The sequence below is a fragment of the Falco cherrug genome, chromosome 5 (genome assembly GCF_023634085.1).
Source record: "Falco cherrug isolate bFalChe1 chromosome 5, bFalChe1.pri, whole genome shotgun sequence".
Lineage (NCBI taxonomy): Eukaryota > Metazoa > Chordata > Aves > Falconiformes > Falconidae > Falco > Falco cherrug.
In genome coordinates, this window is record NC_073701.1 from 73,772,910 (window position 1) to 73,799,405 (window position 26,496).

The window sequence follows — 26,496 nt, forward strand, 5'->3', positions numbered from 1 at the left end:
GAGATAAGTGGTTGACTGTGGTTGATTTCTATCCCTTACTGGCCACTACCAATTCCTATTCTATACCTGCAGTGTGCCAATTTTAATCTGTCAGGAATCTAAATACCCTTCAGTTTTGGATTGCTGTTTGAGTCCTTCATTCCTTGAACCTGCTATTTCTATGCTGAAGGTGTAAGAGATCCATGTAGTACTTTATCAGAAGATGCTACTCATCTTGACTTTTCTGCCTTTTACCTGGAAGCAATGATGTATATTCCTTTTTCTCTTTGCTGATGTTCAGCACATACAGATGCATTAATAGACCACTCTTATTAGAGCCTGCCATTATCTAAAAGCAGTAGTGTTGTAATTGTGACATGTTTCATAACACAGTGGAATATGAACAAGTATGCTTCATCGGTGGGAGGGAGGGAGGCGTGTTGTATCTGTGGAAATGCAAGAGGGGGAATTCTTATCCTTTTTTTCCTTCTTTTTGCCAAATATTAAGTGGTCATCCTGTCAAATAAATATGGCAAGTCTAGTTTAAACATGGAGTGAGTGACTGCAGAAGGTTTATTTACTTAAATGGCTTCCCTTTCAGATGAAATCTAAACAGAAAAGCATAAAAGTTATCTCTTAAATCCAAACCAGAGTTTTGGCTGAGCTTATTAAGTCTGAAGAGTCTGGACTTAAAACAAACAAACAAACAAAAAACCTCTGTTCTTGCATGTGAAACACACTTGAAATAACTTCTTCCAGCTATTTAATTTTAATTTCAAAGGCTTTTTTGTACACTACCAAGTGCAACCCAAAAACAACCCAGTCAAATGAATACCAAACTTCTACCTCCACTTTACATATGTAACTCACAGAGTTTTTGTGACATGTTTTAAGTAAAAAAAGCAAAATGCCAGCAGAATAGGATTTAGAGTTAAGTGGACTCTAATCCACCAGGCTATGCTTAGCCCACTAAACATGACTTTTATTGTGCACCCAAATACCAGCTGGTGATCACTTGAAGATTGATGGTAGCATGCAACTCTGGAATGTGCTCCTAAATTCACTCTTTGTGTCAGTCTTCGTGGCGCGAAAAAGAGTGAAATATGGCTACGTTCTGTGTGTTGAAACAGCAAGCATGCTACCCACCCTGCAGGGCTTGAGCACAGCACTCCTGTTCCCACTGAGCCAGCGGGAGGAACAGCCACATCTCACAAATGACATCTTAACAGTGACAGACCCACTTCCATCTTCCAAATCTGTACAGAAATAAAGCTTAAATAAAATTATTTTCACTGCAGATATACCTGGAAGTATTTTGGTTTTAAAGTTGACATTAAAAAAAAAGCCCTAAGTCTTAATTCATGTAATATTGAAAGTACTTACAGCAATCCTAGGTGTTCAGCCACACAAACAGTGAACACTGATGATGAAATTAATAATTTCCAGTTGTGTCTAATCTCAGAAGTCCCCAGGGGGACGTGGCCAAACCCTGTGTTCAGTGAAGCAGGTTGTGGTATTACAGTAATTTGGGGGAAAAAAAAATAAAAAATCTTTGTGTGCAATCTGATGAAATGGCACAGCTATTCCTCTGATGAGAGTGAATGCTTTAATACATTAGAAAAATGTACAATGGAAAAAAACAACAGGAAAATATTTAAGGATAGGCTTGACCTTTGCTCTACTCACAAACCAAACTTGCCTTGGCTTCAGGAGGCATCCCAAACACCCACGTCCAGAAAGCAGCTTGCTTCCTGTCAGTGCAAAAGGCTGGGTGGCCTCTTGGATGCAAAATCGAATTTAATCAAAGAGTCTAAATTAGGCTGCAAAGGGTAATTTAACCATAGAGAACAACAAAGAAAAACAGGAAAAGGAATGAAGAATATTGTGGAGAAGTATTCTACTATTGTAATATCAAGAGAAGATTTGGATAAATACAGTTGTGAAAGAGCTGTGGAACTGAGTGTGGCTGGCTGTTTTGGTAGTTCGTTATCTCCAATATAATGACCCTTCTGGCATCATGTTGGACTAGGGGTTCATTGAAGGTTCACTGAAGGCAGGATGCCATTTGTTGACCTCCAGCTGCTTTGTTTTCTTACATAGTGGAGCAAGAATAAGTGTTTCTTTTATCCTTCCCAGATGTAAAGCAGAGCTTGCTAACTTTCTAGACTTGGTATATAGAGGTAATTATCTGATGTATAGACAAGAGTGTATAACACCATGTATATGCATACCATCGACTGACATACTGATACTGATAGGAAACAAGAAAACACACTAAAAAAGGAAGCAATAGTTTCCAAGTTGTATGTGATACACACCGTCCCACATACCTGTTTCCTTATTTTTGCTACAGACAACTTGGCTTCTTTTACAAGCAGCCCTCTGTATTCAGTAATTGTCTGTGTATAAAAATACCACCCTTTAATTCACCAGGCCATTGAAATTCATTTATTAATGAAATTCTTTTAAATGTGAAATGTTGCCCTCCAAGCCTTCATCAGCTCATAGCTGAGTAGATTTTACATTATTTTACTGAAGAATTAATCAAAGCTAAGCACTTGGGATTTAGCTTGATCTCTTTATGCCTGATGTTTGCTTGATAGCTAATCCTAATTTGATTAAAATGATGATGATAATAATAATAATGAAACTGTAACCAAGCCTGCATACGCTAAGTTGCCCTTTTTTATACAGAGTAGGGGTGAGAAGTGACTGCTGAAGAAAGGACCAATATGTTTTAAGGAGATCTGTGGATAAAGTGGCATGGCTAAAATTACAGCCAAAGTTGGTGACATCAGTAAAAGCAAGGATTACTGCAGCAAGGGCAGCAATGCCAATCCTAGATACACAGAAATGGGCTGAATCGCTGGAGAGATTGCTCTTTGAAGGAGAGAAAGGGATGTAATGAAAAGGGCTCCTCTGCCTCACCACAGTGAAGTGGGTTCTTACTTTATTGCAGCAACCATAATGAAATATTTCAGTGGTTGAGCTGTGTTTTCTCAATGAGATTTTATTAGCTCTGGCAACAAGAGTAATTCTGCAGCTTAGTGACAGTATGTTTGGAGAGAAAAAGAAAGACTGCGCATGTGAGTTGATGTGAGGAGCCTTTTCAGTCAGAAGAGGAGTTAAGAGACTACTATTATACTGCCATTATTTAATGTGTTAATTATTTTTCAACATTTGATAGTCCTGCACTACAATTCAGAGGTAGGGTTGTCAGTACATCAATGAAAATGCATTAACACCTCAAAACTACACATTTGGGGAGTAGCTGCCTCTTTCAGTTTTGCAAAGGGCAAATTACGTCTTCACAGTCTACAGGCTACCTCAGTAAAAGTACAAAATACACTATACACTGAAACAGAAGGGTAAACTTGCAAAAAAAGACAATTCTAGCAGTAAAGCAACCTACCTTTAATTCAACCTTACTTACACTCTCCCTGCTCTTCTCTCTCCCTCCCCAATATTCAGAAATGCCCCCCTGATACCATCTGCCATGCGTTTGTGGAAAGTAAATAGTCAGATACTCAAACATAAGCTTAAAAAAGTTTGCTTTTATCACAAAAATAACAGCCTGAATGAGATGCAAAAGTAATGAAAAGTCCACTCAGACCTCATTCTTCTCCCAGAGGTCAATCTGTGGTAAATGGGATGAAGATGAATGAATTGGGAGAACAGCTCACAAGTCTCATGTTATTGCCCCGTTCTGACTTGGAGAATAGCACTAGCTTCAGATTTACTTAGTTTTTCAGACAGACAATTACAATAAATCACTTTCTTCCAATTCTCATATCTTTCTTTAAATTTGGATCAAAGAATTTTGGTGTCTGCATACAGTCAGGACTTCAGCTGGCCAGTTAGTCTGATAGCTACTTGGAACATTTCTCTGTGTGACTGAGCATCTTGGGAGAAAGCACAGCCATTCCTCCAGTGACATGATTGCTGGTCCACTAGAAAAGAGAGTGCGAGAGAAAATGAGAGATTACAATGAAAAGATATACTGGTCCCAGAAGAAGTAAAATAATGTGGAATTTGTCTGACTTCACGGGTGTGGTTTTTTTCTTGCTCCATCTCAAAAATAATGTCATACTTGGCAACCAAAAGCTTCGCACTCCTACATCTGGAAAACAAAACCATCCTGAGTGCCAATGTCAAAGCCACTGTGTGCACCCAGGCTAGTGGGTGAGACGGGTTGAGCTTGTGCAGCCTTAGGCGATGTGGCGAGGACCCTCTCCCATGTCTCTTGGAAAGAAACAAAAGGCTAAACTCTGTAACTGTACAGGCTTGGAAGCACAGTTTACAGCTCTTGGAGAGCAGTTTGCACAACACAGAGCTGTTACACACAAGCTCTTTATAGACAAGACATGGAGAAGACTGACTTCCATCTGATGTGGCTAACTCAGCTGCAGTAATCTTAAACCCAGCTGGCCTGTCTTTACGTGTCTCCATGCTTGCCAAAGTTGTCCTTTGGTTTCGGGACCAAAAATGAGAGCAAAGCCTGGACAGGATAATAATAAGCAGAAATGAACACGGTAGTATTTGAAAAAGCAAATATCTTCTGGAAAGTTCTGTAGAGTAGCAGTATTTGTGACATCTGAAATAAACCCCACAAATTTCGATTACATAAAGGGATAAAGTTGATGACCAGTAAATTAAAATTGCACACTACTTATTAAAAAATAAGAAGCCTGCTTTTCCATGTTTTTATTGAAATACCTATACAGACTTCAGAAAAGTTACTGCAGGTTTACAGCGAGTTAAGTGGAGGAATAATCTGAAAATTATGCCTAGAACTGTCTACAGCCTAGTGAGACTGGCTGAGCGGAGGGTGTGGGTGGTCCTGCATGAATCTCAATGAAGGAATCTCAATACTGGACTATTTGGCAAGAGTTGGAATAGCTATGCAACTGCAGCTTGGAAAAAGTTGACATATTTTTCCTCTGTTTTGGAGTGGGGCTTCTATTGTGGAATGTGGTATGATTTCATCATGACAATAGCTGTGTGAGTAAAAAAAAAAAAAAACCATCAGCATTTTAATAGTGTCTGTTCTTCATAATGTAAAGCTTCAATAAAAATGCACTTAACCTTGAGGTGTATGTTGGGTTGATGAATGTGCCATGGGCCCATGTTAATACGTTTTGCCAGACACAAGTAAGTGACTTTCGTGTGTTTGCCTTTGCTTGGAAAACACATTCCTTCTGCACAAACCTGGCAGCTGCCCACACCTTAGTGGGTCTGCCCCTCCCTCATTCTTCAAAGTTGCAAATCAAAGATGAAAAATTCTCTGATACTTTTTGATATTTTTAATAAAACAACACTCTGTCATGAGTGATTCCCCTTTCAGTACAACTTTTAAAAAGCCCCAAGATCAAAAGCCAGTTAATACTCCATTGTGATCTTTTTAATGTCTACGAGTTACCAGGATTTTAGGGGTTCTGTGTGTCTTGTAAAATGAGGACTCATCTACTGACATATGTGAACGCTCTGCATAAGGTCAACTGTTAACTGGTATGTCTTTTCCTATCAACACATGGTCCCCTTCACAAAGAGCTATTGAGTGTTTTACTGCTCCTAATGTGTGTGTTGAGCTGCTCAAGGAGACAAATTGTTCTTCAAACATGCTAGAGCTACCTCTGGGCCTGATTCTCCAAAGACTTCACCTTGGTGCTATTATTTCTATTTATAAAAGACTGCACAATCTCAATCCAGTGATGCTTAAATTCCATTTTCAACTCATTTAGCAAATATACCAACAAGTATTCAAGGCGTATATTTAAACCAGATCATATTTAGATATTGTTGACATATCCATGTTGTTTACTGTCATTCCAAACAGCAGTTAAGTTTCCTTCTACCGAATTATACATTTTAGCTCTGGGCAAAGAGGGCTCCTGTTTCAGCCTGTACTATCTATCTAAACTCCCTTCCTCCCTATCCTCCAAGTGATCTTGTTAATTAGTTAGCCTGTGATTTTATGAGCACTTGTAAATCTATTTTCTCCTTTCACACTTTTTTTTTATAACAATGCCATTAAACCCCTTTCAGATAGATTCAGAAGCTAGCAAGTGCGCACATCTGTGATTTCCCGTCCTTATAAGCCTATTAACTCCTTCTAGAAAAAGCCAAATTTCATTGTAACAGCATTAAAAAAAGTGCAGACTTCTCATGCATGAAGAAGAGCTAAAGAGATAAAGAAAAGGTCAAAAGGTCCACCTGAGCTTTTTGGGCCCCATGTGGTTAAGGCACACAAGGGACTGACTAGTAGCACATCTGGCTGCTTATGGCCAAATGACCACATACCCATTTATAATCAGCATCACTTGAGAGCTGGCTGAGGCTTGGTGTTTAGTTTGAACGCTGCACGAGCAGTGGCAAAATGCTTTAACAGCTCTCTTATCTTACCCCGTTAAGTAGAAGGAATCAATACAGATTTCTTCAAAGAAAAGGAATATCGACAGTGCAAAGGTGACTCGTTCTGAAGTTTTGAAAGGATATATTCAGACTTAATTAGTTCTCTTGCCATACATAAAATTAAACAAGTAGTCACATTGTGGGCTTACAGAGTTGAAAAGCGATATGCATACTTTTTCCACAGGTACTATGTAAACTATAAAAATATTACATTTATTTCTTCCATTTCTTTACACTAAAAGATCAGAAATAAGGCCACAAAAACAACAGTCAAAATTATTAGTTTCCTATGAAACCTGATACCTTTTAACTAAATCTTTTCAAATAATTTCTACTAATAAGGTACATAGTAGAGAGGTTAGTCAGTGCAAAGTTAAAAGGAAAATATTTAAACTGAAATAAAACAAAGCTTTTTTTCTGGCTGAAGGATTTTTTTAAAAATTATTTTTTGTAACTTTGCAGATAGGTCTGATTCCACTTACATTTTTAAAATGTATAACCATTCCTTGTAACAGTAGCAATGTTAGGTACAGTCTCTCTCTAACTTTATATGTGCAGATTACTTTTTCACCTGATCACAAGTTACCTCTAAGTAAAAGGGTGCCATTTCCATTTGATGCTTTAAGCAAAACCATCATTTTATTTAACTATTTATTTCGGGGAGTGAGAGGGAAAATAGAAAATTGATTTCATTCCAGTTCCTAAAAGGTGAGATTTTACACTGCAGTTTTACATTTGGCATGGGCTGGCGTATTTGTTGGCACAAACTGAAGGCTTAATGAGGCTTAAGAGAGTCTCACAGCCTCCTTAACCAGAAGCTAACGCTGTCAAGCCTATTGCTAGGTGTACACAAGGCCTGTTGTTTGTGCACTCCATGCCCCATGAGGGAATAAAATAAAACAACATTGTACTGCTGACTTCCAGATCACTAAGGCTACATAAAATCCATGCCAATTTCAGCAGGTTCCCTGGGGAGATGTAACCCATCTTTCTGGAAAGCTATGTTTTCCCCTTCACTGTGGTGCAGCGTGTGAAACTGGGCTGTTATGCTTTACTCTCTGCTTTTTTTGAGGCACATACCCCAAATCTCTGCTTCTGCTCTGAACTTCCCCATAAACAACCTTCTGAGACTGAATCCTTATGCCAGCAGGAAAGAGGAGGAAAACATAGTATTTCTTCTACTTTACCACAGGGGATCCTAAATTAAAAGCTTGACAGAGCATCCTAGATTTCCTTTAAGAAGCCCTGCTAGGCTGGAAGCCCAGGAGGGTACAGTGCCACAATGACTGCATGCACTCTGACATATCATCGTTTATCCACAACCTATCAGTGGATAAACTCAGTGCTTTGAGCTTGGGCTGGAGATGCTTGCATACCATGGCTGTAGCTTACCAGACTCTGCAAGGTCAAGATATTTCTTGATTATAGCGAACTTTCAGTAACAATTAGTTATGGGGGTCTTCAAATAGGAAATAATCATGTTTTGGGAAGGTCCTTCTAAAAATTGTATTAGTTTCAGTAACATATACATCAAACATCCATATTATTAGTATGTCTACCAAGGAAGTTGCTTCTGTTAGCATCTTATCTTACATATTAGGATTTATTACATTCCTTACGTTAGGAAAGTCAGTTTGCGTTTTCAGCATTGTGACACCAGTGAATTTGAATTAAGGAGTGATGAAAGGTTGATGTTGAGTAATTAAATAAGGCATTCAGAGGACTACCTGATGAGCGGATCTAGCTCATATACCCTCATGCAGGTTAGACCATTTGGGTGTAAGAGCCTGTGTGAGATATCTCCACCTTCCTGGATTTCCAGTCTCTGATAGCTGTAAGTTGTTTTGTTTTGGCCAACCCAATGGGTTTTGAGTGTTGCAAAGGCTTTTTTGGTGTTAATAACAGGCATTGCAGAAATATTTTGTTGTTTCTCCTGTGAGAACACATCTTTTTTAAAAATAATTCTTGCATTAACTTTTTTTGTGGTGGATTAAAAGGATAATTAAAGGGTAGGTGTTAAACTGTCTAATTATCAGTAAGCTATGCACTGTGTATGGGAAAAAATCCCAGTCACTGGGATCTCTAAAATGTGCAGTTCAATAATAATAATAATAATAATAATAATAATAATAATAGTAGTAGTAGTTCTGGTGAGAGAGTTCACAGAATGCTTTGTTTTTCATTAAAAAGGACAAGAGCTATATAACCTGACCTGTAAGATTTCTAACACTAAGAATCAAGTCAGTATTAGCCTTATCATTGAGAAAAAACAAAACTAAATTCAATGACTGATGAAAAAAGGGTGAATATAGTTTATTCTTCTATCACTAAGGGTGACGGTTATTTGCATATGGAATATATTATAATCTTTTGTTTTATTGTCAAATAAAATCCTTAATATTCAGAGAGAGCTGTCCATAGCTTCATTCTCCATACAGGGTTTACTGGCTTGAATGGTTAAATTCCCAAAGTATGGAATAGAATTTGCTTTGAAGGCCAGTGAACGTTTACATTTTTGTACAAAAACTTTTGGAGGTGAAAAGGAACGTGGAAGACCTTAAAGCATCGTTCCAGCCACTGCTTTTTCCAAGTGACAACACCCAGATAGTAAATCTTTAAAAAATCAGATTTTCTTGGGTGATTGTGTGGTAAATTGTGTTAAAAGAAAATTTTATCATTTTAAAATTCCCTCTGTAGTTGCTTGTGTAGCCCTAAGAGGCTAATAAACACAAAGGTTCAGCACTGAAAGAAATAAAACTAATAAATCTGTATGAGAGTATTTGTTTCAGGGCTTTCCTTCCTCTTACGAATGGTGTTGAGTTTCCATAGTCTAGTAACATGTCATAAGGTATTCTCCTCAGCAGCAGCTTGATGGAGACAGATACCCTTCAGGTACCTTAGAAAGAATAATACCATTTCAAAGAGGCTAAAAATCCAGGAAAATAATGGATTTTAATAAATGCAAGTTGTGAAAATCAAATATCTGTTGCTATTTTTGCCTCTTGATTAAAAACAATCCTCATGATCTTGATTATCTTTTATGGCAATCATGGTTTATTTATTACCAATTGTTGTCGGTGACTGAGGCAATAAGGAGGGGCACTATATTTACTGTACTGAATACTCACATTCACCCAGTGTTGTGTGGGAAACTGCTGTCTGTCCCAGGTTGTCTGTGCTTTCCGAGTATATCACATATAGGGTTATGAGAAGGTTCATTTTCACCTTACAGCTGCCAAATATTACAGTAATGTTAATAAGGTCACCAGGAAAAGGGATGAGCGCTAGCTTCTCAGGCTTGTTACGAAAGGTCAGTCTAAGAATTTCAGAGCGGGCAAAGAGGCTGCATTTTAATGGCACTATGATGGTGAGTCTCCCAGGTGTTTTGAAAATCCTAGCTAAAAGCTTACAGGAAGGATTTTTTAAATAAAGTAAAACAATTGATTTTTCAAGCACTGAAGAAAGACTTCTGAAAGTGGTGTGGACAATTTTCATATATATATTTAATGAGCACAGTTTCAGTTTAAGCTTTTAGGCACAGACTATAAATCTTGATTGTATGTTTGTCTTTTGTTGAGGGACATATGAAATAGAAATATTATTGGTTATCTTTCTCATATTGCCATAAATAAATAAATGCATGTAGGCAACCCTTAGCCCCTGAAAGGTGTCACACGTTTAAGTGAATCAAAACATCATCTTGCGGTAACAGAAGATATTTTTCATCTTCCTATGAAACTATTTAACAATCATGATAAAAATTAAGTGGAGTTACATATCATATTTATTAATGCAAATTATATTCTGAGAAGTGTTCTCTCAATCATTAGATCTCTAGTAGACAGGTATAAATCCCAAGACTGCAGCCTTTGCATGTATGTTGTCTATAGCCTCTCAAAAATTACTCTCCAAGTAATTTTTGAAGAAAAAACTATGCTTCAGCTAAATATGTGTTTTACAGAAAGTGCACGCTTTAGACACACTTTTTGTTTTTCTAACAGAGCACATACTCAGATAATTTTTTTTTTTTTAATTTTGTTTTCCAAAATATCGTTAGCTCACATTAATCTAGTCATCTAAAAGGCTTAGATGACTAACTTTGTATAAGACCATCTACTGTTTTCTATAGGGAACTAATGAGCAAAACCTTTGCTTTTAGCAAAAACTGTGCTTTTAGCAAGTGGTAAACCATACTGTCTCGGACAAACAGTTTACAAAAGGTGTGTGTACTCAGTTCTTAGATTTATGAATAAACATTATAGCAGGGCTTCATTTTTGTATGTACTGTGTATTTGCCACACTTTTAGAGTCACAGGGAACACAATATGTTAGATATTTGAATAATTTATTATTAATAATTATTATTTTCAATATTAATTAATAATTAATTATTTGTTATTAAAGTTTTATTTTCCTATTCTCAGGTCTTGAGAAATACCCATTCTGTTAGTACAGAAAAGAAAAATAATCTGAGTGGTGGCCAAAACATATTGGCCAAGCAAAGACAGAAAGGCTGAGCTTTCTCAAGGGCAGCAAGTAATGCTTCTGTTGTAGATGTTTGTGCTATTCCTGCAACAGGCCTTTTCCTGCACTACTGAGATCGAAGGATGTTTTTTGCTTCACTTCATTGGAGAAAGCTTTATGTGGAAAAATGGAGCTAATCCTATAGTTCTGATAGTTTGGTCCAAGTCCCATAACCAACTGAATAGATGGACACACTGCCCATGGAAGATGGTTGGAACTAGATTATCATCAAGGTCCCTTCCAACCCGGTCCATTCTGTGATTCTATGATTTAGGATTGATGGAACACATGTTTTTTTTTTCTTTTAAATATACATGGTGATGAAGAAGTAAAAAAAAAAAAAATTGACCTTGAAAAAGATAAAAAAACAGTGAAGCCTTCTGTTAGGAAATTAAAGTAAACTATTCTTATGTAGTTTTCATTGATCTTGTGGGTTTTCTCTGCCATAAACTTCAAATTATATTGAACATATTGATTAATTTAATATATGACCTTCCTTAAAAGCCAAAGCTGTAAATAATCATAACCATTAAAATAAGAATTAATTAGAGTAATAACAGCAATGCCTGATTTTTATGAGATATGACTAGCTACTTAATGTACAAAAGAATTGCATTCAAACTGGGAATGGAAAATTTGTTTTAACTCAATGATTGCATTATTACCAACTGTCTGATGAGGGTTTTTCTTTTCTTATTGACCTCACTTGTGTTGAAAGATGCCTATTTTTAGAAAGAAATGCAGTTTTGAAGCCAGAAAGGCAACTGAACTGCTTTACTAATTTGTTGTCTCTATTATTTCAGAGCTGCAAGAAACGAAGACCTCTGAACATCACAGAATATCCCACAGTCCTCTGGATTACAGGATATTATTAATGGATGAAGATCAGGATCGGATCTATGTGGGCAGCAAAGATCATATTCTGTCTTTGAATATCAATAATATAAGCCAGGACCCTCTCAGCGTAAGTCCAAGATTTATTATGAAGATCCAAAGTTGCATTACTACATGCCTTTCTGTTTAAGACAGAAAATGTGTATTTCATTATTTTACAGCTAGCAGAAGTCCAGGCCCACACCTTACTGAGTTGTTCATCCTTGATTTATGTGTAATGCCAGATGACCAAGCTATTAGTATGGCTGCTTCTCAAAACACTGTTTAAAAACTGACCTGTTTCATTGTTTTGAAGCAAGATTCAGCATGGCTTGGCCTCATAAGGAAAATTTGTATGAGTTGATGGGTTTTGCTTCTCTACAAGATTAAAGATCATTCAGAGATGTGCTTTTTAAAGAAGCCTGTAAGGGAGAATATACATGCTGTCATTTTCAAGCTATAGGGAAAAAGCCAACAGGGACAGAGTTGCCTTTAATCTTCCACTATATTTATTTTTGGTTTTTACTCTGAAGCCTAATTGCTGAACTATTTTCCAATCCTTTGTTATGCCTGTGTCAGCCCTCGCCCTTCAGCTGGGGAGCTGAGACACCCTCTTTTGGGGTTTTTTTGTACACTGTGACCCACATCTCCCTCTTGACACCACTTCTTTCCTGGCTGCCTCTCTCACTTACCAAGATGCCATTTTCTAAGGACTCTCTGTGTACCACCTCCCCAAACTGTAGTAGGCAGCCTGTATATTAAAATGCACAAATTATCAATTTTTTAAACCACATTCACAGATCTGTCTCCTGTCTCCCGAGCCAGTTCAAATCCAGCTTCTCGGCTTTTTAAATAGGTGGCCTGCAGAAGTACTTGTGTGCCCAGAAGCCTGCCCGTTAAGATACTACCTCCCTACAGACTTTGCCTTGCCTATCTTTAGATTATCATGGCTACAACATTACCTTAAAGTGTACCACGGAGGCCAGCCTCGTTCTATCAAATTCATCTGATCCTTTAATCTATGGGCTTTGTTACTGTCTGTACCTCAGAAGCGCTGAGGGGCAGAGATATCCAGCCTGCAGCAGCAAAGTTAAATGCCTTCCTTAAGAGGCAAGGCTTTTAATGTGTCAGGAGAGAGTGAGGCACCCCGCCAGAGGGTGATTAAGCACAGTTAAATTAGGCTTTGCTCTGAATCACCCCTCTGGATATGCCTGTCTACCTGAATTGATTGTACAGGGAGTCTGGGGAGGCTAGCTCTAACTTACAGGTTTAAATTAAACGCCTCTCATATGACAGCGTGAACGCATCCTTCCTCCTCCTAATGGTGCAGAGATCTTCCTCTGAAACAGGGCCGCCTTCTCGGATCTTAAATAGCTTGTGTGACCTTTTTGGCTAATTGCCATCTCACTAGTGGCCCAGCCACCCGTGTCTGAGAGCTGCTGTGCCCTACCCGGCATGCTCTGGCCTTCCCCAGCAGCTCGCAGGCAGCTCGGCGCAGAGTTCGGTGAGGAAGGCAGGCCTCTGTCACAGGAAATAAATCCTGCGGTATGGAGCTGTGCGACATTTCAACGGCCTATTTAGACCTGGAAAAACAAGAATTAAAAAAATCCACAAAAAGCGAAACCACAAAAAGTTTTGGCAGTGAATGTGATCACCCAGTATTGGGCTCGGAATTAATCTCTGCAATTCCCCATGTTCTTTCATTTATTTCCTTTTTATAACAGATTCACTTTGCTAATCTTACACCTGTATAGAAACCCTATATACATATGCATACGTACCTACAACTCTCTGCATGTATATGTGTATATATATGTACACACACAGAGAGAAATCTTTTAATGTTATTATTTATGTTGTCTTGATGCTAAATGTTCTCAGGCTCTGTCACCTACTAAATATCCAGGTAAAGATTTCTAAATGTCTTTTCTATTTCAAAATCAAAGTAAATAATGGAAGAAGCTCAGAAGCTTTGGAGTTTGAGTATAGATCAGGTAAACATCCAGACATTGGGGTGTGTGTCAGAAAACTGTCTGAAAGAAATCAGCCTGAAAACTTAAGATTTTAAGCAGGTTTTCACATAAAATATCCAAACCTTTGCTGCTAAAACTAAAAAATTGTTACAAGAACCCTTCTTGCAGTATTTCAGTCTTCTGGTTTCTAGTTTGAATAGTTTTTAGAAAATCAGTGAAAGTAAAAAAGTAAAGAAATACAGTAATTTAGGCAATAACAATGAAAAATCTCTCTTATTTAGAAGAAGGAAGTCTAAATAAATTATCTTATCTTAAAAATATTTAATAAACTTACTTTATATCAGCCAAAGACCTGGGCCTTTATTTTGTTTACTGCATGCTAAGACAGAGGGTTGGTTTTCTTTTTTTTCTTACAATCAAGGTGTAAGAGATATCAAAATATTAACTTGTTAGTGTAAGTTAGTCAGTGAAATGTTTTGCTTAAATTACGTGATAAGTATGTTACTTAAAAGATACTTCTTTCCTTGCAGATTTTCTGGCCAGCATCAGCAAACAAGGTTGAAGAGTGCAAAATGGCTGGCAAAGATCCTACAGTAAGTTATAATCCACATGCACATGCACACGCATACACAGAATACATACTTAGCCATAAAGTAAGAGCACCTTAAGTGCCGCCAAAACATGAAAGAAGTGTTTGTTTTGCTTTTGAAATGCTCCACAGGCTAAATGATAAAGTGAAATTATAAAAAAAAAAAACCCAGGGTGTGTAAACAGAATGTACCTTCAGACTTTGCCAGATGAAGAAAGATGTGAATTGTCCAGTGCCTTGCCTTTTTTTCTTCTTAATAGTCAAACTATGTAATAGTACTTTTCCAGGTATGTCCTGGGGATGATGCTGAACCGCCTGCTGAGCTGTTGTGCTGGGTGGACAAGTGCTCTGGCTGGCTGCTCACCCCAGGAACAGACCTCACTGCCTGCAGCCTGAAGACCGCTGTCTCAGAAACACCACAAACACCTCTTTCCATTAATTCCACAAAACAGTGCCCAAATGAGTATCTGGAAACTAGCATGCTTTCCTAGAAAGAGGTAAAGGTGATCTCTGGAATTATGGGAAACACAGTCCATGGAGAGGTTAGGTTGAGTCATTTTGCACCACCGCTGAATTATTCTCCCATCTAAATGCAGACACCTTCCAAAGGACCTAAATCAGATCGTAATTTTCCTATACACTCTTTATAGATAATAGGTAGAAAGGAGGTATTTTGAAAGACCCAGTGAGTGGTACAGTACAGCAGATCCTGTCTTTGGCAGAGTTGTCCATTACTATGGTTATCTTCCTAAAGTAGTTTGAACTTGCAGTCGGTGTGTGCCTAGATTTTATTAACAGAGGACAGCTAAGTTGTAAAACAAAAAGCAGAATCTCACATTTCAGTTCTGTTCAGTTACTTTTTGACTTTTTACCAGTTCAGCAGCACCTGAAGATCTTTATCCTGGTTTTCTTTTTGGATCCTTAGATATAGCTGTTTTCCAACGGATATTTTAATATTGGACTTCAGAATCTAATCTAAGCTAGAAAATTGCAGATTTCCACTACTAAATTTACAACAAAAAAAAAGAAATTTTGATTATATTTTTATCCTAGAAAAAAAATGTGGAAATTGGAAGCCTTCACATTAGATAGAATCCTTTTTGGAACATACTCCTCAGCATATATCTAAGATCATAAATAATGAGTTGATTGAAGGATGTAAGCATGTGTATGTAAATATAGCTTCTAATTTCAGAAACAATAGAATTAATGCAAAAATCCACTGAATTTACTATAAAAACTGGTATTTATTTCAAAGACCTCTATATCATGCCTAATATTTCTGTTTATTTTAGCTACATACTTTGTATTGCAAACTAAGATGCAATGTCATTTGCATGTAACTGCAGTGTTTCAATAATTCACCTGAGTCCATTTTGTAAGAAAAATATGTGTGGGCTTTATTTTAAAAATCTATTGCAAATGCTGATGAATGTAAGGAAATCAGAAGGCTGGCCTACTGGAGTGTTGCTATAATACTGCTTTTTCAAAACTATGGAACCTAATTCACTATATTGATGTAGAGTAACAAAATGATTTTTTATGAATAACTATTATGGTTGGTGTGGCTGTTTATCTGCTTTCTTTTCTGATGTCTATGGTAGGGAAAAACAAGTGTTTTTCCTGTTGAATATCCTATTTTTCTATACATCTTTACATTGTTCTGGTTATGACAGTGTTCAGCAAATCCTACATCTCATGGCCTGTTAAGTTGCACTAAATGTGAAAATAAAACATAAAACTTTGTTAATGGTGATTAATGTTGACCCTAGATACTATGTCAACTGCATCATGAACTTGTGATAGACTGGTTTTCTTTACATTGAAATACAAAAGTTCATTAGTCTTAGTCATGCCTCCAACATATGATGACACTATTCTAGGGCAAAAATAGGAAAAACCTAAATGATATCCTAAGAAGAAAGTAGCATGCAAACTATGTGATCCATGAGAAAAAAAAACCTCCACGACACTACTAAATACTGGACTCTGGAGAACTTTTGATCTTGGATATTTAGTGGTGAGACTTTCCTAGCTTTTAATCATATTGAAGTACCCACATGTTGCTGCATTAGTGGACAAGATTTCTGGATAGAACCTCTGTTTTTATGACAGTTTAATTGTGGGTACAGCTAGTACATGTACGTGTGGTTACAGGTTAAGAGTGCCCATGTGCATCAACTGTAACTGATTTTTTTAAACTCAGCTGTGCACTGCAGAAGAATAATGAAGTTCCAAAAATAGAAATTTATATTAAGTTTCCTAGTATTTGTCCTCAAGAGTTTAAAAGACAAAAAAAAAAAAAAAGGCACTGAAGAGCAGCTGCTGCTCTCACTAAAATCAATGATGTGTCTTATTGAGTGCTCACTGAAATAATGAGAAAAAGAGAACCCAATGCTAAATCACTGTTTGCAACTTAAAATTTATAGTTCTATTTTAATAACATTCTTTTGAGTTTCATTCCTGATAATAATGGGAGAAGCAGAGGATGAATTCAGAAGAATTAAGAATTTCAGCTTGGGAATGGGGGGGAAGGAAGGAAGGGAGCGGGGCGGATGGGAAGTGAGTGCATGATAACATTTGGCCTATTGGAGAATAGTGATTATCACAAAGTAAAAGAGGGATAGATAGACTTGGAGCAGTCAGTAAAGGACTTTATGCAATTATCAAATTCTTTTCTGAGGAGATTTGGGAATTCATTTGCCCTACAATTAGGCAAATGTTGGTGTCTGAATTTTTCATCTTTGGCTGCCTTTTTTTTTACTGAAAAGCAATTGTCACCTCTACATAGTATGTTCACCAGACTAACTTGAATGCTTACATTAGCATGACGTATTTCTCTCCATTTACTGTGACGAGATCCTAGGGCATAAATGTCCGACTCAGATGTCTACAGTAAGGCAGTTTCCCAGGCACTGCTACTGAGTGAGTTTTGGTATCATCTCCAAGATGCTCCAAGAGAAGCATCAGTAGTATGTAATATCTACAGTGTAGCCTTTGAGAAACACCCACCCTAAAGACAACTTTCTCATGTCATCTCAGACCAGACTGATTTAAAAGCACAAAGTACTCCAATATCAAGGAAAGGGAAATAAACTGAAGCATAGATGCTCTTGAATGGCTGTCCTACAGAACATATTCTGAAATAACAATTTCTTGCTTTGTTGTGTTGTGGATTGTGCAGTACCCAGGTTAATCACATAGCAAATTGCAAATAGAGTTCAGCGGTTCAGCACTAGAGGGATGGGCAAAAGCTCAGAGATCATAAAGTGGTCTTCCTGCCGGACATCGTTAAAATATGAGAATGTTGGTATTAAGCCAATTTGAGTTATTTGTCTGTAAATCATCAGTGAAGAGATATGAAGACACAGTGTGTCAGCTGGTTACCCAGAAGGCTGTCCTTAAAGAAAAGAGCCATTCATCTAACCACCCACCACTGTGTGCTTGCCATAGACGCTTCAGAGAGTGCATGGCAGGGTACTGAAGCAGAGTAGCAAGTGCCACATACTAGTGCCGTTCATGTAGACATTGTTTCCTGGTCCTGATCCTTGAAGACTTTCATTCTGGGATGTCTTAACATGTAATCCTTTATTTAGGAGTTTACAGAAAAGTTTTCTGCAAACAGCAAGAAAAGAAAGCATCAGTTTACACTCTGGCATATATAAGCTAGAGGAATACCTTCAGCTGTCCTTCCCTATCCACAGCTGTAATATGGATTAGCAGTGCTGGTGAGGAAGACACGATTTTGATAGCAGGACAGTACTAAAGCCATCTTTGAGCCAAACTGAGATAGCTGGATATGAGAAAATGCAAACATTGGAACAGACCTCAGCTTTAGAGAAACAATATATTTTGACTGTGTTAAAGGATTTTTCTGTTCTAGCCAGAGTTAACACTTAACTGAGGACATGCAGTGTTCCCTGTAGAGAAACTGCTATGAACTCTGAACTACCTACAGTTATGCACCAGTATTCAGATGCTGTAGTACAGTACCAGCTCCTGCTGAACCAAAAATGTGAATGCCTTTAAATATAAATAAACTGTGCAGTCTGCGCAACAAGGATTATTAAATCTACTGATTTCCATGAAGATGACTGGTGACACAGTTTCCAATCCTGTTCTCACAGAACACATGCAATTCTCACTGTCTTTGGTCAAGGTTTGGTTGATTGAATATGAAGGCAGTTCTTGGATCTCAGTAAGAAAAAATATTCAGAAAAAAACACTGTTTTCAACCTGAAGTGCATTAACAGCTGATCATAGTCAAGAAAGGAAAAAGCAAAAGAAGAAGGGGGTATGCTGGAAGGAGAAAACTGTAAATCTGATGGTGTGAAACTGTATGGCCCTTAACGTTCTGGTTTAGTTTTCATGCTGATTTAAAGATGTTACTATTGATCTTCAATATGAAGCAACAAATGACTGTGAACTTCCTTTGTGTTGTTCAGAGTTTTAAAGTTTTGGAAATAAATTTTTTATACAAATAATGGGATCTGAGATTTGGGCTTGCTTTGGTTTTTAATTATCTCCAGCTATGATGAAAATATCAGGCGGGAAAAGCGACTGTTTTGGAGGTATCCTTAAGGAAACTTTGTAAGATTACTTCTTGTTTTCATGCAGAGGCCCTGCTTCTTTCCTTGCAAGGTACAGAGAAGTCTGTGGATGAAAATTAGTTTGCTGTGTGGAAATGGGAAAGTTAGATGCACTCCTCTAAAACTCCTCTGTAGTGCCCTATCAGTGCCCAGTCTCCAGGCTAGGCAAAACGGCATGAAAAGAAAACCTAAGTCTACAGCTGTTCACATCCAGAGATTACCAAACTCAGTAGCTGTTTTCATACTTTTAGGATTACAAGCGATGTTTGTTCTCTAGAGTACCCAACATCTAATAACATTTGCCAATGAAAAATTATTTTTTTCTGTATTCCCTGCAGCATGGCTGTGGAAATTTTGTGCGTGTGATACAGTCGTATAATCGCACGCACCTGTATGTCTGCGGCAGTGGTGCCTTCAGCCCTGTCTGTGTGTATGTGAACAGAGGGCGCAGGTCCGAGGTAAGTCTCTTTTCATTTTATCCACTCATTTTGTGGTTTATCTTACTAGTGTTACACAAAAAACTCAAAAGTTTGAAAATGTAAAAATCAATGATACAGATAGGTTCCTTCACCCACGTGAAATAGAAAAAGAACAAATATCCATAGTTTTCTGACATGTTACTACCTAAGAAGAAAGGGCAAGATCAAAAGCCATGCCTCAGATATGATGCTTGTCCAAAATTCCAGTCATGCCAAGTGCTTGGGCTACATTTGTTACTACTTTTTATTTGATGTTGTCTGGTGGATTAATTCCTACAATTTGTTGGAAAAAATTCCAAGAAATACTTGAAAGAGAATAGCCAGTTAGATAAAAATTGAAATATGCAGTCCACTTTTTATAAATTGCATGTGTTACTGATTTCTGAGAGAAGCCCTTAAGTGAGCTAACTATTTGGGTATGTGAAGGCTTGCTGGACTTCAGCTTAATACCCATCAGATGCAATCCCAGTACAGGTCACTTTTATCTACTTGACCAGTTTTGCCCCATTAGATTCTGCTGGGATGAATTCAGTAAGTTTTCTCATCACTGTGAGATCTTCCAGGGTGTAAATCTTACTTCCCCTAGACAGGTCTCCAGTTTTTCTATGTTCTGTTTCACTGGGTATTTCCAATATACAAAGTACCAGATGTTTCGTAACTGTATTGCCCAAGTTTCCTGATTTGAAAGTGAAATGTTTGTTTATGTGCAAATGTAATAGGTAATAAATTATGCAACCAGAAGGAGAAAGAAAAACACTTAACTGAGACCCAGCAGCACCTCAGTAGCTTTTGGGTCAGATTCATGTCTGCAGACACAGGGGTGTGCAGTATATTTTCCTGTGCAATGTGGAAGCAGATGTGTTGTGAAGGAAGATCAGAGCATGCTACCTGGAGTTTTGCCATGTGAGGGCAGCTTTAAAAGCTGGGCTGGCTTCTAGGGAAGACACTGGGAAAATCATCACTGATTTCACTGGAAGTGGTGTGGAAATTTTGGCCAGGACCCAAGGCTACTGCAGAGGTTGCCAAGGAGGTGATAAATCATTGTTTTTCCAGGTAGGTTTGTATGGGATGATCTCAGTGACTTTTGGTAGATCCTGCCTGGCTCCAGCCTCCTTAACAGAGTATGTAGTCTGAATCACTGCACCTTTAGTCCTAATGAATTACCTAAAGGTGGAGGTTCACAGGCCTGGATTTAAAAGCACAAGCAAGCAGAACTAAGTAAATCCATCCTTCTGGTTAATGGAGTCCACATTAACTTGTTTTGATGTATTTTGAAGCAGAGGTCAGCTTTCCTCAGCATTATCCCATTTCTTGACAAATTATTTAAAACATGGAAATGATCTCATAAGTATCTAATTAATGCAATATTCCTTTATCAGCTTAAGTAGTAGTACTGTAGTCCAGAGAACTCTGAATCTTATTATTTTAGGCTTTTTGTAAATGAGACTTGGGGGGGGAGTAGGAGGGCAGGAAATGACATCTCCAGATGATGCAAGATGTTAAATTTCTTAAGTTAAAAATAAAGATACATGTCTTGGAAGAGCAGAACTGGCTTCACTTAGCCTGTCTGTATAGCTGCATGCATATAATCAATTGATTAAATAAACTGCTGTTTCAGACGTCTGGAGTCTGTCAGACACTGGACTGTAGGCATCGCATGCTCAAAGCCATTACTGTACAGGCCAACAATAGCATAACAGTTTAAACCCAAGCATTTCCTTCTGAACTCATTGCATGTATCAGTGCATGACTAATTAATAGAGCAGAATGAAGAACTATGTAGTGCTGGTGGAACTAGTGAGAACTCATCTTTTTCTCTGCTTTTATCATTTCACCTTTAATTTAGTACAGTTTTCCATGCACAGAAGGCTGGTTTTGCACGTGCAAAATGAGTATTTTAGAAAGCACATCTGTTTTTCTCTAGAAGCTACAAAGCCTGACAGTAAGAGTCATATCCAACAATCATAAGAACTGGGCTTGTTTTGCTCTTTTGTCTCCAGGATTCCACATAATCTCACAAAAAAGGCGGTTTCATTGATGAGGCCGAATATTGCCCTTTCCCTGAAACAGAGGTTAAAAAATAATTAATTTTCTTGCTTGGCACACTTGATACTTCAGTCTTTGGTAATGACTCTCTTAGTCACCTAAATATATTCTAATGTCAAAGTAAATGCAAACAGAAGGAAATGTAATCACTATGTGAATTAATTATAGACTAAAAAGTAGTTTAATATATATGAAAATCAAGAGGCGGTTTAATAGTGCAATAATGGGCATTTTTGAATTGGTAAATAGTGGTATAATATACTAAATATGAATTAACGTCAGGCTGCATGCTAATCTAGAAATAAAACAACAAGAAAAAACCCCATGATTGCGTTAGAAACTTCATACTTATGTTTTAACATTGTTTAGAAAGCTTATTACTGAAACAATAGATAAGATCTCTGTGATTAGGCAAAACAGAAGAGGGGGGAAAGAGATAGGGGATAACAGATATGAAAATTTCCTGCTGCAGCTGGGCATTTCAGGTTGGTGGAGTCTCCAATTTGCTGTTGCCAAATGGCTGCTCAGTGATATGTGTGGCATCCCCGTTCCACTGTGATTTATGTTAGTTGTTAAAGGGAGTATAAAGGGTTGCTGTCCTTAGTTGGATAACTAACGCGTTGCCATCTACATCGCAAAAGATTTTCTTAGGAATTTTTGTCAGCTAGCTTTTTCTATTAAAACAGAAATGTTTGGAAGTTTGGGTGGGGTTTTTTCTGTGTCTGATTTGTTATAGGAAGCTAGGAACAAGCTGTTTGTTTGGTATACAGTGGTATGTGAGTTGATGTCTTATGGATCAATGTCTCTGCTATCACTGACTGCAGTTTTTAAGGAGTGGACTTGGGCCTGAGTCATTTCTTGCTCAGCATGCTGGGCTCCTCAGTGTTTCTGGGAACGAAGAAGTGCAGAGGTGCGCCAAGATGGGTGAATTTTCTAAAAATATTCAAGAAGTTTGTATTTCAAACCGTAGTCCAGGTTGCATCTGTTTTGCCAAATGTATTACCTATTCATAAATCACATTAAATATAAACAAATCCTCATACCAAGATTCCTAAACAGCAAAAAAATTTCCAAGATATTTCAGGCTATGGCAAGAGATATTGATAAATCGTCAATTACTATGGAATTGGAGCTCTACACATAATCCAAGAGGTAGTAATGCAGAAAATAAGTATGATTTGGGGGATTTTTGGAGGTCTGGTCACTCACTAAAGAGCATATGATTTATACTATCACCAAATGACAGTTGTCATTAGAGATTTTTATTTAATATATATAACTCTAGTAGCTTTATGGTAATGTCCTATATGAGTGTATCACCTTGTATTCAGCAAATAAATAGTAAATAACTTCAAAACTACAGAACTAATCTCCGCAGACGTTATTGCAGAGATCAATCAACCTCTCCAAAGCTTAACTGAACTAGAGGGAAAATTTGTTGCAATGTCTTGAATTTATAACAAGAGTCTTGAAAATAACTGGGTACCAATGAAGAAGATGTCGCAAAAGATGATGAAATTACGAATAGGAAAGCTGAACTGTTGGTAGTACAGTAAAAGTGTGCAGCAGTGCTCAGCATTGTTAATGCTGGACATGGCCAACCGTAAAAATCACTTTATGTCTGATGGTTTCTGAAATGAGAAGTGACACAAAAATTTACGTTGCAGGAACAAATCTTCAAGATCGACTCCAAGTGTGAATCAGGAAAAGGACGCTGTTCTTTCAACCCTAATGTGAACACGGTGTCAGTTATGATCAGTAAGTAAAGATACTCCAAGTTGCTGAGGTCTAAACCGGTATGATCATGCGTAGTGTGTATTGACAGGATGCCTGAAACAAGCTGATTATAGAATTCAGCCTCCAAGGAGCAGTACCATTTGTCTGGCTGATGGGCACAAAGGTTGGGTCCATCCTTGTTTCAAGGTTTACATGGATTTAAAGGTGGGTGTACAAACGAAATGCAGAAATAAGCTGCTGAAAGGAAGAGAGAGAGAAACAGAAAACAAAAGGTTGTCCCTTTTCCAGCTTACACATTTTTTCCCAGGATTAGTTTCAACTTTACATTACCCTGTCTAGCATTTTATGTTTGAACAGTTTCTGACCTTATTCATCCTAGACATTGTGTCTCATTTAATTATTTGTAAAATCTCAGAGTAGCCAGGGAAAAAAAGCCTGAAGACTTCAGTTACTTTGAATTTCATTTTTGTTGTCATCTCTGCTGTAGAGCCCACCAGCTATTGCAAGGCTCTTCATTCTTCAGCTGGCTTTATACCCAACCAATTTTGCAATTTTCTTCCATCTGAAAGACCAGAAAATGATACAACTGACAGACCTCAAATATTTTTGAAAATTGGTGGCAACTGTACTCAGTGACTGTGAGACATACCACATACAAAGAATGACTGCAGTGTCTGTTGCACACCTAACTGAAAACTCAAAGGGGGCGTACCCTTTGTGCAACCTAAGTCATCAGTAAAAGAAACTTTTCTTTTTTTTTGTTCCAGGAGACACTTTATATATACTTAGTGTAACCCAAAATTTCACATACACATCATGTCCACAGACTTCTAGTGCCAAAGCTTTGATTTTTCAACATGTGCCTACTTCTTGGTATAATTTTGGCTATGAAGGGAACAGCAGCTGCACAGATTTTTCAGGCTTTCTTAGCAAATAAAACTTAGTGCACACAAGTACTGCATATTTCACCTATGGTTTACAAAGGAACAATGTGCGGTGTTTCTGCCATTCAGCTTTCACTGAAATCAATGAAAATTACATATTGTGCCTGATACTTCTTTTAGAGTTTGAGTCTCATGGAGCTTAAGTCAAGTGTCCTTTAGTCTGTCCTACAGGTCTCTTCAAAACATGAACTACCTTTTTTTTTTTTTTTTTTTTTTTTTAATTCCTCATTGTAAATATGTTTAGTACAAAGGACAAGTAGTTTCATTCACAGAGGTATGAACTGAATCACCTTTAGAAGACAGGTAAATGCTACCTACGTACCTCTCTGAACCTTGGCTGCACTTACACCTTTATCTCATCAGTGATCTCTGGTCAGTGTTTACAGACACTCACTGTGAGAAGAGAATGTTTGTTCGAAGTCTGTGATGGATTAATCCAGTGCTACTCATTGCTGTTCTGGTCTTATTAAGAGAATCAACTGTCATTAAAAAAATAAAGTTTCCTTTCCTTGTTCCTTCTAGCTTTTATGAAACACCATTAAAGTACATTGTTTCTGAATTACTGAATATACAGCTAACTGGGTTTTTTATAGGTCTATAGCAGCTTTGTTATCTTAATAGACTTTACATTATCTTCCTTGATCTCTGAGTTCTGTAACTGAAGACACCTTCCCTAGGGTTTGACTTATCTTTCATGACATAATTCATCTACAAAGTTTAAATTATTCTGCAAAGGTCACATTCTTTTTCAAAAGAATCTGACAGATTGGGCTTTATACTTTCTCCCTGTTACTACAAAGTCCAGTCACTTCAAAAACATCAAGATAGAATGAATTCAGCCTCAATATCCATGCCAGAAAAAGGAAGATTTTGTAAGTCACAGCTTGAGTTATAATAAGGTACCTGAGCCCATGTATTGGACTCTCCTTTGAGCATTCTTCTGCAGGAGGAATTCCTTCCCCTCACTTCAGAAGATGGGAAATACTGCCAGACCGGCTAACTCTTCCACAACAAAAGAACCATTTCTAAATGTAGATGCTATTCCTTGACAATTTGGGGCATCGCTAACCTAGAATACAGCAGGAAATCTGACTCACCCTTCAGAGGAAAGTGACACTATAAAACCAAATTTGAACTCATTACAATTTGCCATTGGACAGAGACTTTTGCATCAAAGCAATGAAAAAAGCGCTTTGAAGAAGTTTGCCAAAACTAATGTGCAGGAGGCATGTCTGTCTCCCCACCAAGGCTCTGAGATATAAAAGCAGACATACCTCATCAACTCAGTAATTCCCCCCAGTAACAGAGGTGTAGTGTGAACTAGTTGTGCTCTGCAGACCAAGTGCTGTGCGGAATTTAAGAATTTAACCAAAAGGAAGTGGAGCTGATGGATATCATCTGAGACATGATTAGCAAGCAGACACTAGGAATGCTTAGGGCATAACTAATAGCATTGATATGTAATAGGATTAAAATTACATGGTGTAGTACTATTGTTAAAGTGTGTGTGTGTGTGTATATGCATAGGACTGTACATAACGCTTAGTGAGAGCCATAAACCTGATCTCTTTCAGCCAATTTATTTTGTAATAAGGATAAAGCTGTGATGGATTGAGGCAATGAGGCAAATACACCAGATCAGTTATAAATCAGCACAGATCTAACATCATTCTGTCTATACATGCTCAGGAAGTAAACACTTCACAAACATCCAGCGAACGCATTGTTTAAATCCCCTGTGTAAGAATCTTGTCATCACTGGGAGTGATGAGAGCAGAAGAGTGGCTGCTGGCTGCTCCGCAGGGGTTCAGTTCAGACTTTAGACAGCAGCAGAAAAACAAAATCTCCAGAGTTTTAATTCTCTCATGAGCCAATAGTCTTCCATATTGATGCTCGTGCACACACGCACACATGCACACACACGCACACGCACAGAGCATAAAAATAGCCTCAAGCGTTTCTGAACCTGTGACTCCTGCCAGCTTGACCACACTCTCTGGGTAGTCCAGGAATTCAGACAAAAACATCAATCAAAGGACCCAGCTGTACTGGAATGTATTCAGCCACCACTCCCACTCTGAGAGTTAAGAGTTTATTTTAGCTACTGTTTTCTACTCTGGGGTTTCATTGTCATTAGTCAGTGGAAATTGCTTGGTTATTCACAGAGTAGAAAATGATAGTATATGTAATTAGAATTATAATTATATATACATATATTTATGCACACATACAGACTCACACAAACACAGAGATACATCCTGACTGATGGACTGAATTTTCAGCCCTGCATAGGGAGCTGAAGTTCGTAATTCTGTTAATGTAAGAGTTGCGTGTCTAATTCTGTTCGAGCAT

General features: G+C 37.7%; 1 protein-coding gene across 1 annotated transcript in view; it reads left to right on the forward strand.

Moving 5' to 3' along the window:
* Nucleotides 1-26,496, forward strand: part of SEMA3C (semaphorin 3C) — a 122,720-nt gene that overhangs the window by 55,562 nt on the left and 40,662 nt on the right. Inside the window, exons 3-6 of the mRNA XM_005443449.4 lie at nt 11,718-11,878; nt 14,291-14,353; nt 19,277-19,396; nt 23,131-23,221. Coding sequence (XP_005443506.1) covers nt 11,718-11,878; nt 14,291-14,353; nt 19,277-19,396; nt 23,131-23,221 — 435 coding nt within the window. The remainder of the gene's footprint in view (nt 1-11,717; nt 11,879-14,290; nt 14,354-19,276; nt 19,397-23,130; nt 23,222-26,496) is intronic.